At 44.8% G+C, this 12,194-nt stretch overlaps 1 protein-coding gene across 3 annotated transcripts in view; it reads left to right on the forward strand.

Moving 5' to 3' along the window:
- LOC140478759 (polyhomeotic-like protein 3) overlaps positions 1-12,194 on the forward strand; it is a 107,897-nt gene that overhangs the window by 70,457 nt on the left and 25,246 nt on the right. For all 3 annotated transcript variants that reach the window (XM_072572098.1, XM_072572099.1, XM_072572100.1), the window contains 2 exons: positions 3,549-3,696; positions 5,492-5,739. In XM_072572098.1, coding sequence (XP_072428199.1) covers positions 3,549-3,696; positions 5,492-5,739 — 396 coding nt within the window. The remainder of the gene's footprint in view (positions 1-3,548; positions 3,697-5,491; positions 5,740-12,194) is intronic.

Below are 12,194 nucleotides of genomic sequence, written 5' to 3' on the forward strand. Positions count from 1 at the left end.
TTCAAAATATTGGAACTGTCTCCCTTAACAGATGTAACTACATCACATGGATTTCAAGATGGCAGCTTACCACCACTTACCCAAGAAAAAAGGATGGGCAAAAAACGCTGAGCTTTGCAACAATACCCACATTCCATAAATTAATAAAATTAACTCTCTGGTTAATCAGTTTGCATCACACAGGACCTAGCATAATTTACAGTCGAATTATTCACTCTACCAGTAGCATAGTCATGATTACATCTTCTAGTACCTTTTTCCCTACCCCTGCAGAAACCAACAATCATCAAAATTAAATTATTGTTTAAAGATAAATGGGTCCATGAATTGCAATAAATAATATTCACTTTCAACCTTAATTAGTCTTTGTTCACCTATCTAACACAAGTTATTTTATGTCTCACATGATGGCGATAATTTGCCCATAAGCGGTTTGCTAGTGGGAATTATGGTCACTAGTGGAATAGAGGAAGGGTATTATAACATACCCAAGGCAATTTCTGTCTTTGATGGGTGGAGGTACAATGTTTTTTGCAGTTCAGGTAATTGAACCCACAGAGGACTTGAACGTGGTAAGCAATGGCCAAATTCCAATGTTGCAAGGTTGTGATCTCAGCTATACTATTGCAGAAGATTCTGAATGTAAGCCATGAAGGGGAAAAATTGGATGGTGATGAAAATCGTTCATAGCAACCAATGGGGGATTGATGGCAGAGGTTTGAGAGCATCTAATCTGACCATCCTTTGGCCAGTGAGCAGGTATGGGAACTGTTTACCAACCAAGAAGAACACCTTAAAAAAGGACACTTGCATTCTTCAAAATCTCAATCTAGATCCCTGCCAAATTAACCGTAACCCCTCATGTGTATATCTTGATTCAGAACTGTCATGTTTCTAATGGGAGTCCCTATCCATACTCTGAATCAGTAGTTTCACATTTGTTTGGATAAACCTGAATTTCAGCCCAGTATGTGCCCATTCAGATTTGCTTTCAACAACATAGTGGTACACACAAAACACCAATTCTAACCTTTCTGATAGGCGGCCTTGAAGTATTGTTCCACAGAACTACATTTTGGCTGAATGTGAATTGAATTGTTCATCATTGGTTGAAGTCATACCAAGCACAAGGAATGACAGCTGTGGTTGTTGGAGGTCAGTCACAGTGCCAGGACATGGCTGCAGGAGTTCCTCAGTTGTAGATCCAATCATCTTCAGTTGCTTGATAATGACGTTCCTTCCAACAAAAGGTCAGAAGTGGGAATGTTCATTGTGCAATCATCAGTGTTCAACACTACTGGTGACTTTTCAAATACTGAAGCAGCCTGTATCAATCTGCAGTAAGGTTTGGACAACATTCAGGTTTGGCTGTTAAGTGCCAAGTAACATTTGTGCTGCTCAAGTGCCAGGCAATGGCAATCTCCAACATGCAAGAATATAACCATCTCTCCTTGAAATTCTGTGGCATTACCATCATTGAAATTCTCCACTGCTGGCAATCCCAAGTTTGGGGTTGACCAGAAATGCAATGGGACTATCCATACCGTGGCCCTAAGAGCAGGTCAGATGATGGAAATTCTGAGGAGAGTAACTCTGCTCTTGACAGACCAAAAGCCGATTCACTATCTACAAGATACAAGTCAGGAATGTGATGTAAATCTCTACCGTCTTGATACCATCCAGGACAAAGCAGGCCATTTGAGGGCAATCTGTTTATCATCTTAAAAAAGATATCAGCCCCTCCCCCACTGAAACATAGAGGCAGCAGTGTGTACCATTTACAAGATGCATTGCAATAAACTCACAAAGGTTCCATTAACACCATTCATCAAATTCACGATCTTTACTACCAAAAGTCCAAAGGCAGCAGTTACATAGGAACACAATCACTTGCAAATTTCCATCCAAACCACTCACAATCTTGACTTGGAACAATATCGTCATTCCTCCATTGTTGGTGGCCAAAATCTAGAGACTCCCTCCCGAGCAGCATTGTTAGTTTACCTACACCAAATGGACTGCAGCATTTCAAGAAGGCAGCTCAATACCAACTCAAGGGCAATTCAGAATAGGCAATAAATGCTGGCATAGTCAGCAATGTATGGCATAGTCAGCACACTCTATGATTTAAGAAAGAATGAGCAATAATCTTTAGACCATAAAATATTGTGAAACATTACAGAAGTATTTTCCGTTCCTCTGAACAATTCATACCCACCATGTGTATATGAGGAATATTGTACGTGTCTACTTCCTTAAAAAGTATATTGTTGTATTGATGAAATGCAAAATGAAAGATGCCAAGTGTTAGTGATGAGCAAATTCAAGGTCAACACTAATACTCATACTGTCAGAATTGCATGCAAAAATGTCGAGGTTTTAGTTTAGATTCCCTACAGTGTGGAAACAGGCTCTTCGGCCCAACAAGTCCACACTGACCATCCAAAGAGCAACTCACCCAGACCCATTCCCCTACATTTACCCCTGACTAATGCACCTAACACTACGGGCAATTTACCATGGCCAGTTCACCTAACCTGCACATCTTTGGACTGTGGGAGGAAACCGGAGCACGCGTAGGAAACCCACGCAGGCACGGGGAGGATGTGCAAACTCCACACAGACAGTCACCCAAGACTGGAATCAAACTTGGGACCCTGGTGCTGTGAGGCAGCAGTGCTAACCACTGAGCCATTCTGCCTTCCCTTGATGGTTAAGATGGTTCATCGAGGAGTGACACTTGCAGAGTGTTTTCAGTGAGTGAGACCCTCAGCAAACAAAGTAAATGTAGTTTATGTTTAGGTAGTTCCTTCTCAACAGTTCCTTGGTGCCAGGATTGGGTCATATCACAGAGCCTTGATCCCTTGCTTGTGGTGTTCAGACATATGCTAACCAAAAATGGTCCCTCAGTATTGTTTGAGAGTATAATGGAAAGAAATACCTGTCCATTTCCCTTCATGAGGTTATTCCCAATTGATTTAGATTCCTAGGCATTGAAATATGATGACACTATCTGTATCTGCAGCTGAGAATGTGAAGACCAGGCATTTTGCCAAGTTCAGGCAATTTATGAAGCCCTTCATACTTCTGAGGTGCCACTACTATTCAGGAATTGCACTGAGGGAGTGCTCTGAGGACTGAATTCAAATTGATTCCCTTTGCTACTGTTGAACCAAAAATAGTTCCCAAGGGATTTAGTGATCACTCAACAGAATTAGTATGAACTATAATATAAAGAATTATTGTAAAATAAGCACACTGTGTGGTTTACTATGGAAATTCATCATGCCATCCCTCAAGCATATTAATCTTGTATCAGTCTTCATAGTCCAGGTCATGCAAGCCAAGCATCATTTTTTCGGTTTCTGGGAAATCTGGATCATGTGCTCTCTTTGTTATGAATTTGTGTGCATGCGTGTGTTGGAAATGGCATGGAGATGAAGTGGATGAATTAGGGTCAACACATTGGTTCTATTTTTACTGAAGTTTATGGTCAACCTTCAATGTTGTATGGTGCATTCTAATTCCTTGTCATTGTGTCTTTTCAGGTCTACCCTGTGGAAGACCAGGAGATGAGGGAGGACCAGGAAGAATGCTATGCTGCACACAGACCAATTTCACCACCTCCCTCTGAGTCTGAATCCTCTATCTCTACAGCACAAGGAGAAACTCTGTCAGCTGTGGACATTTGCCAAGGTCAGGTATTAAGAAGGCAGAAATAAATGTGGTTTGAAAAAGAAAGCTAACAAGTGACTGAATGGCTATCCAACTCTTCACTTATGTAAATTTCCCACAAATGTAGCAGCAACACATGAAACGGGAGTTTACTATGACCATTGACTTTAAAAACCCACATGAAATGCATTGGCAAAATCTTGATTCTAATTTTTATTCGAGTTAACACTAACTGGTTGATGTATGGGAGTGGAAAACTGTTACTCTTGAAGGAATGACTCATCTTTATGTCGAACTTTTCATAAAGCAAGGCTTAAGCATCAGCCATCAGCAATCAAAAATGCCAAGTGGATGATTGACTTGCGCTCCTTCTCAGATCCCTAGTATCATAGGTCTTCGGCCAATTTGATTTACACCTCATTACATCCAGAAAAGGCTGAAAGAACTGGATATAGCAAAGGCTGTTGGTGTTAACAACATTTTGGCTGGAGTACTGAAAGCTTGTGTTCCATCTGTGTCCTGAGTTAAGGTACTTCATGGCACTGGGATTTCTGCAACAAATAACTCACTTCCTGACTCCCCAAAGCCTGTCTGCTATTTACAACCCACAATTAAGAGATGCAATGGAATATTTACCACTTCCTTGAATGAATTCAATTTCAAGTGTACTTGAGAATCTCACCAACATCCAGGACAAAGCCACCCATTTGATTAGAACCCTATGCACCATCTTCAGCATTCACTGCCTCTATCACTATCACACAAAAACCGCAGTCTGAGCCAAATACAACATGCACTGCAGTAACTCATTAAGCTTCTTCAAACAGAACCCTCCAAAACCATGTCTTCTTCACACGTAGTGGGACAAAGGCAGTAGATACATAGGAACACCACCACCTGCAAGCTCCCCTTAAAGCTATACATAAACCTGACTTAGAACTTTTCCTCTGTTCCCTCACTCTCACTGGATCAGAAACATGGATTTCCCTTCCTGTTGTCACAGTGGATGTCTTTCCAGTTCCCACTGTAACAGCTCACACCACTACCTTCTCCAAGACAATTAGGGATCAGTCTTAAATACTGCCTTCACCAACAATGCCTACATTTCATGAATTTTATTTTTAAATGAAAAGTCTCAAAGTGCTTTACCATCAGTAAAACATGAATTCTTTTTGCAGTGCAGCCAATGAGGTAGGAAACAGGGTAGCCAGATTGCGCACAGCATGGTCCCACAGGAGGCAGTGAGGTAATGCCAGATGATGCATTTTTATATGTTGCCTCTGGAAGAGATAATGGACAGTGCGGTCAATTATGGATAATGCACCACAGAGAGCTGCTCTGCTCAAAATAAAGCATTATAATTCTTCTTGTATTTACTTAATGTTGGAGGTGGCTTAGGTTAGTAACACTTTTGCGTTTGAGCCAGTAGGTCCTGAGTTCAAGTCCCACTTTGGAGGCCTGAACACCCAAGCTGACATTCCCATGCAGTAATGCAGGCGTATTGTGGTATTGAAGTTGTGTCTCTCAGATCAAATGTTAAGCTGAGACCTGCCTGCCCTCACAGCTAGATGGAAATCTAAGGAAAGATTTGAAAAGTAAGAGAGTTTATTCAGATATCACCTTCAGTGAACATCACTAGAATCAGATTGGTCATTATTACATTTTTGCTAGATTTTGCTGTGCTCTTTACTTCAAAAATATGTCATTGGCTGTGTAAAGCTTTGCAATATCCTGAAGTTCTAGAAGAAGTGACATAAATGAATGTAATTTGTTTCCCTTCCTCTAAAAAGAGATTGTACTTTTCTTTGTCTTACAGAACGAGCAGTGCCCCCCAATGTGACCTCAGCAAGTGCTTCTGTTATCAGGTCCTCTGCAGACACCTTGAGATTCTCCAGTTCCTCATCTCTTATTGTTCCACCTGCAAAACTGAAAACCAATGGCGCAGTGTCTTCCACCAACCTTCCTGGGATGGACAACAAGCCACCACAGGCAATTGTGAAACCGCAGATCCTCACTCACGTCATTGAAGGGTTTGTTATTCAGGAGGGACTGGAGCCATTCCCTGTGAGTAGTCCTTGTTTTGTTGTGCATCATTTGTAATGTCCCTAGCCATTTTCCCACCTCCCAACACCCCCCTCCCAGCCCCGCTTACTTCATAAAGGTTTTGATTTATGCTCGAGGATTGAGCCTGCAACAGCAATCATGTGCATCTTGTATTGAGGAGGAGAAAGTGAGGACTGCAGATGCCGGAGATCAGAGTCGAGAGTGTGATGCTGGAAAAGCACAGCAGATCAGGCAGCATCTGAGGAGCAGGAGAATAGATGTTTCAGGCATAAGTCCTGATGAAGGGATTCTCGTGCTCCTCGGATGCTGCCTGACCTGCTGTGCTTTTCCAACATCATGTGTTAACTAAAGGTTAGCAAAATGCCGCAACATGCTTCACGGGAGCATCATCAAACAAAATTTGAGATCAAGTTGTGTAAGGTGATTCTAGGACAGTTGACTAAACGCTTGGTGAAAGAGAGGAGAGATTTTAGGACATGCCTTTAGATAGAGGTGAACAGACAGGGAAATTGAGGGAGGAAATTCCAGAGCTTGGGGCCTAGGTCCCTGAACGTGAGGCCTGAGCAGGGAGGGGAGGGGGAAGCAAAACACCAGGGCCCATGCTTTATGGAGATCTGGGCTTCTGTCTCCAAATGGGCACAATGAAGATAATAGGCTTTCACACGATAACAATGATCCTGCACAGGCCTGAGGGACATCATTTCAGCTGGGCAAGGCGGTCTGCTTGTTAACTTGCCAGGTTCAAGCTCAAGGGAAGCAGTGAGAGAAGGTGGTGACAAGTACACAGCAAAAGCTCTCTGACCATCACACAGACTGAGCTTCGGAGCTGAGATTCATGAGTGTCTTAATCAAGTCATTAATACAAAGCACTTAAAATCTGGGAGAACGTTACAACCTCTACCATTTTCGGTGGGGATGGTGTATGATGTGGTTGATTGGAAGGAAGAATAAGGCCAGTGTTGATTTCTTTGACAACTGTACCGGAGCAGACAACATCTGGGAAGTCTGAATGCAAAATTGATGTGGCTAGTCCAGGTAATGAAAATAAATGTCTGACTGTGATGGGACTGGGGCACCCCAGAAAGTCCACAAAGTCTGATTTCTTGTATTGGCCAGAGACCACTACATTGTGGAGGTTGAGTGCCAGCTCCTAAGACACCTCCTGCTATCTCTCCCACTCCACCACTGAACACAAGGCTGTTTTGTCCACAACAGTCACTAATCTCATTTCATCTGACGATCTTCCTCCAATCTATTAGTCACTCAATCCCACACAACCTGCTTACCAAAATCCACGAATGGGACTGTCCAGGCAGATTCATTGTTTCTGTCTGCTCCTGCCCCATGGAACTCATCTCTCCCTACCTTGACTCGATGTATTTTTTCTCTCCTTGTCCAGTCCCTTCTCACCTACATCCATTTTACGTCAGTTTCAGAATTTACAGTTTATGGGCTCCAGTTGCCTCCTTCTCACCATGGATATGCATTCCCTTCATACGTTCGTTTCCCATCAGGCTGGTTTCAGGAGTCTCCAATTGTTCCTGGAAAAAGGCGTGAACTGTTCCCATCTACAATCCACCTCCTCTGGTCAAGCTTGTCCTCACTTCTAATAACTTTGCAATTAACTCCTTACACTTCCTTCAGGTCAAAGACTTGGCCGTTGGTACCTGGATGGGCCTCAGTTATGAATGTTTCTTTGTGAGGTATGTGGAACATTCCTTGTTCCAGTCCTATTCTGGACCCCACCCACAACTCTTTCTCTGGTATATCATTGATATCGTCAGTGCTACTTTGCTTTTTCATCCAATTAAGATTTATCAATTTTGCTTCCAATTTGTACCCTGCTCTCACCTTCATCTGGGAGTAAGTGAGGACTGCAGATGCTGAAGATCAGAGTCGAGAGTGTGGTGCTGGAAAAGCACAGCATGTCAGGCAGCATCCGAGGAGCAGGAGAATCAACAGAGGCCATTTAGCTCTTTAATACAAGGCTAGGTCTTTGGAAGAGCAATCCATTCATCCTGTTTCTTTCCCATTGCCCTGCAATCTTTCCTTCCTAATTTAACCTAGTGAATGCTTCTAATCTCACCCTATCCAGATATTGAAGGTAAAGTCGCCATAGTCTTACGAGACCATAGCGCTATTCTCTCATTAGAGACAGACAACCGGTGGTGATTTAACCTTCGGCTTGGCGCCAACTCGCAAACACCTCCTCCTGTTGTTCCTTGACCATGACTTCCCCTCCCATCACCAAACCATCATTTCCAAGACTATTCACAACCTCATCACGTCTGGGGATCTCCATCCAGAGCCTCCAACCTTTGTCTGTTAACCCAGCACTACTTGATTCTACCTCTTACCAAAGATTCACAAGGCTGACTTTGTCTCAGCCTGCTCCTGTCCCACTGAACTCATCTCTGCCTACCTTGACACTGTCCCCCTTAGCCCAGGAACTCCCCACCACCAACACCCTTCACCTTCTCGAAGATTTTTGTTTCCCAGGCCCCCGGTGCTTCATCTTTACCATGGACATCCAGTCCCTGTACGTATCCATCCGCCACAACGAAGGCCTCCAAGCCCTCCGTTTCTTCCTCTCACACTGTCCCATCCAGTACCCTTCCACCAACATCCTCATCCACCTGGCTGAACTGGTCCTCACCCTTAGCAACTTCTCCTTCCAATCCTCTCACTTCCTCCAATCAAAGAGGTAGCCATGGACACCCACATGGGACTCTGCTATGCCTGCCTCTTTGTCGGGAATTTGGAACAGTCCATCTTCCACAGTTGTTCCTAATTGCTCCTCCACTATATCGATGACTGTATCAGTGCAACAATGAATGGTAGAGCCTTGGGAAAAGTTGATGGACAGAGAGATCTAGGAGTGCTTGTGCATTATACCCTGAAGGTTGCTGTACAGGTGGATAGAGTGGTCAAGAAGGCATATGGTATGCTTGCCTTCATTAGTTGGGGAATTGAGTATAAGAGCTGGCAAATCATGTTAAAATTGTACAAAACATTGGTTCGGCTGCATTTAGAATACTGTGTACAGTTCTGGGCGCCACATTACCAAAAGGATGTGGACGCTTTGGAGAGGGTGCAGAGAAGGTTTACAAGCATGTTGCCTGGTATGGAAGGTGCTAGCTATGAAGAGAGGTTGAGTAGGTTAGGTTTATTTTCACTAGAAAAAAGGAGATTGAGGGGGGTCCTGATTGAGGTTTACAAAATCATGAAGGGTATAGACAGGGTGGCTAGAAACAAGCTTTTTCCCAGGGTGAAGGATTCAATAATGAGAGGTCATGCTTTCAAGGTGAGAGATGGAAAGTTTAAAGGGGATACACGCAACAAGTACTTCACACAGAGGGTGGTGGGCGTTTGGAACGTGTTGCCAGCAGAGGTGTTAGAGGCAGGCACGGTAAATTCATTTAAGATGCGTCTGGACAGATGTATGAGTAGATGGGAGCAGAGGGATACAAATGCTTAGGAATTGACTGACAGGTTTAGACAGTACATTTGGATCGGATCTGGCTTGGAGGGCCAAAGGGCCTGTTCCTGGGCTGTAAATCTTCTTTGTTCTTTGTCTTTGTACAACCTCATGCTCCCACAATGAGGTTGAACAGTACATCAACTTCACCAACACTTTTCACCCCGAGCTCAAATTCTCCTAGACATCTCGGACACCTCCCTCCCCTTCCTGGACCTCTCCATCTCCATCTCTGGCGACTGACTGGCCATGGACATCTACTACAAGCCCACTGACTCCCACAATTAACTAGACTAAACCTCCTCCCCCTCCTGTAAAAACGCCATCCCTTATTCCCAATTCCTCCACCTCCACTGCATCTGTTGCTAGGATGACCAATTCCACCTGAGAAAATCCCGGATGGCGTCCTTCTTCCAAGATTGCAATTTCCCTTCCCACGTGGTTGCAACACCCTCCAGCATATCTCCTCCACTTCGCACACCACTGCCCTTGAACCCCACCCTTCCCCATGCAACAAGGACAGAACTGCCTGGTCCTCACGTTGCACCCCACCAACCTCTCATACATCGCATCATCCTCCACCACTTCCGCCACCTACAAACGGACCTCACCGCCAGAGGTATATTTCCCTCCCCACCCCTATTAGTATTCTGGAGAGACCATTCTGTCCGTGACTCCCTCGTCAGGTCCACCCCCCCACAACACCCCACTCCTGGCATCTTCCCCGCCATTGCAGGAAGTGCAAATCTGCGGCCACAACACCCCCCCTCACCTCTGTCCAAGGCCCGAAAGGATCTTTTCCACATCCGACAGAAATTTACCTGTACCTCCACCAATGTCATCTACTGCATCCATTGCACTTGATGTGGTTTCCTCGACAGCGGGGAGACAGGATGCCTATTTGTGGATCATTTCAGAGAACGTCTCTGGGACATCCACACCAACCAACCTCACCACCCCATGGCTGAACACTTCAACTCCCCCTCCCATTCCGTCAAGAAAATGCAGGTACTGGGCCTCCTCCATCACCAATCCGTTACCACCCAACACTTGGAGGAAGAACGCCTCATAGCCCACCTTGGGCCCCTGCAATCACATGGGATCAATGTGGATGTCAACAGTTTCCTCATTTCTCCTTCCCCCCACATTATCCCAGTCTCAAGCCTTCGACACCCTCCTGACCTGCCCATCACCTTTCCCATCTATCCGCTCCATCCCCCTCTCTAACCGATCACCTTCTCCCTCACCTTCATCTACCTATTGCATTCTCAGTTAACTTCCCCATAGCCCTAGCCCCATCCCATTTATCTGTCAGCGCCCTGGCTCATAAACCATTATTCCTGATGAAGGGCTTATGCCCAAAAGTTGATTCTCCTGCTCCTTGGATGCTGCTTGACCTGCTGTGCTTTTCCAGCATCTCACTCTTGACTCACCTTCATCTGGTCCATTTCTAAATTCTCCCTTCCTTTCCCTGAAAGCTCTTCCCATTTTTGGGGATAGGTTAGCCACCAGTATCCACTGCAAACCTGTCGACTCCCACAGTTACCTTGATTATACATCCTAACATCCTGTTTCATGTAAAGATTCCATTCTGTTCTCCCAGTTACTCTGTCTCTGCCATATCTCTTCTGATGATGCCAGCTTCTACAAAGGGGCTTCTGAAATGTCTGCTTTCTTCCTCAGCCAAGGATTCCCCACCACTGTGGTTGACAGGGCCCTCAGCTGTGTCCGACCCCTCTTGCATTTCAGCCTTCACACCTTCTCTTCCCTCCCTCGGCAGCAATAGAGTTCCCTCGTCCTCACATACCATCCCACTAGGATCCACATCAGGAGGATCATTAGTTGCCATTTCTGCCACCTCCAGTGAGATGCCACCACGGACACAGGGACCATTCCCTCTGGGACACTTTGTTCCACTCCTCCTCCTTGCCCAACGCCACCCATAGCCCCATGCCACCTTCCCTTGCAATCACCGAAAGTATAACATAAATTTACTTCCTCCCCCCTCACGATCCAAGAGCCCAGACACACTTTCCAGGTAAAGCAGTGATTTACCTGCACTTCTCTCAGTTCTGTCAGTTGCATTTGCTGCTGACAACGTGATTTGCTGTACACTGGCGACAAACCACAGCCACTTTACAGAACACCCACACTCTGTCAACAAAAATGACACTGAGCTTCCTTTTGCCTGCCACTTCAATTCACCCCCATGTCCCCTCTCTCTTTCGGGTTTGCTGCAGTAAAGTTGAGTGCAAGCTGGAAGAACAGCATCTCATTTTCCACTTGGGGACCCTGCAGCCTTCAAGACTCAAAATCGAGTTAAATAATTTTTGGACCTGAGCGCCTTCTCCTAGCTCTACACACCAGGCCTTGTCATCACATGAGTTGCTAACTACACCCAACCCACTGTTAACCACTAATGGTCCCCATTAGCAGTCTTTGATTCTCCTAGACTGACCATTACCCATTCCTTTGTCTGCCCAACTGCTGTTCTCTCCCTCTAAGCTCAGTTTCCATCTGTCATTTAGAATCCCCAAACACATCTTCAGCTTTAAATAATGAGCTTGTCTATATTAATTTTCCTCCTGGTCACAGATACTTGTTCCGTCACTGGGTAGCATCTCAGCGTCAGTCCCATTATGAAGACAGTGAGCATGCTTCAGAGTGTTCCTTCTAGGTTGGGAGGTGGAGTAGGTGGGGTATATGTAGTTGGGGACTGAACATTCTAGTGAATGGGGTAATGAACTTTTCATAGATTGACTTAGCCAAGATCTATGCAAGAACTAAATGTTTGCAACCAGTTTTTCCGCCAACTACTTTATAATGGTAGGTCATACTTAAACCTTTTCCCAGCTACCATCAGTTCTGAAAGATTAACTGCTTTCTCTCCACAGATGCTGCTACCTGCAGAGTTTTTCCAGCAATTTCTGTTGTTGTTGCTTCAACTTAGTTTAAAACTCTCAACCTAACATGGTGA

Source organism: Chiloscyllium punctatum, chromosome 6, assembly GCF_047496795.1.
Source record: "Chiloscyllium punctatum isolate Juve2018m chromosome 6, sChiPun1.3, whole genome shotgun sequence".
In the NCBI taxonomy this organism is placed as follows: Eukaryota; Metazoa; Chordata; class Chondrichthyes; order Orectolobiformes; family Hemiscylliidae; genus Chiloscyllium; species Chiloscyllium punctatum.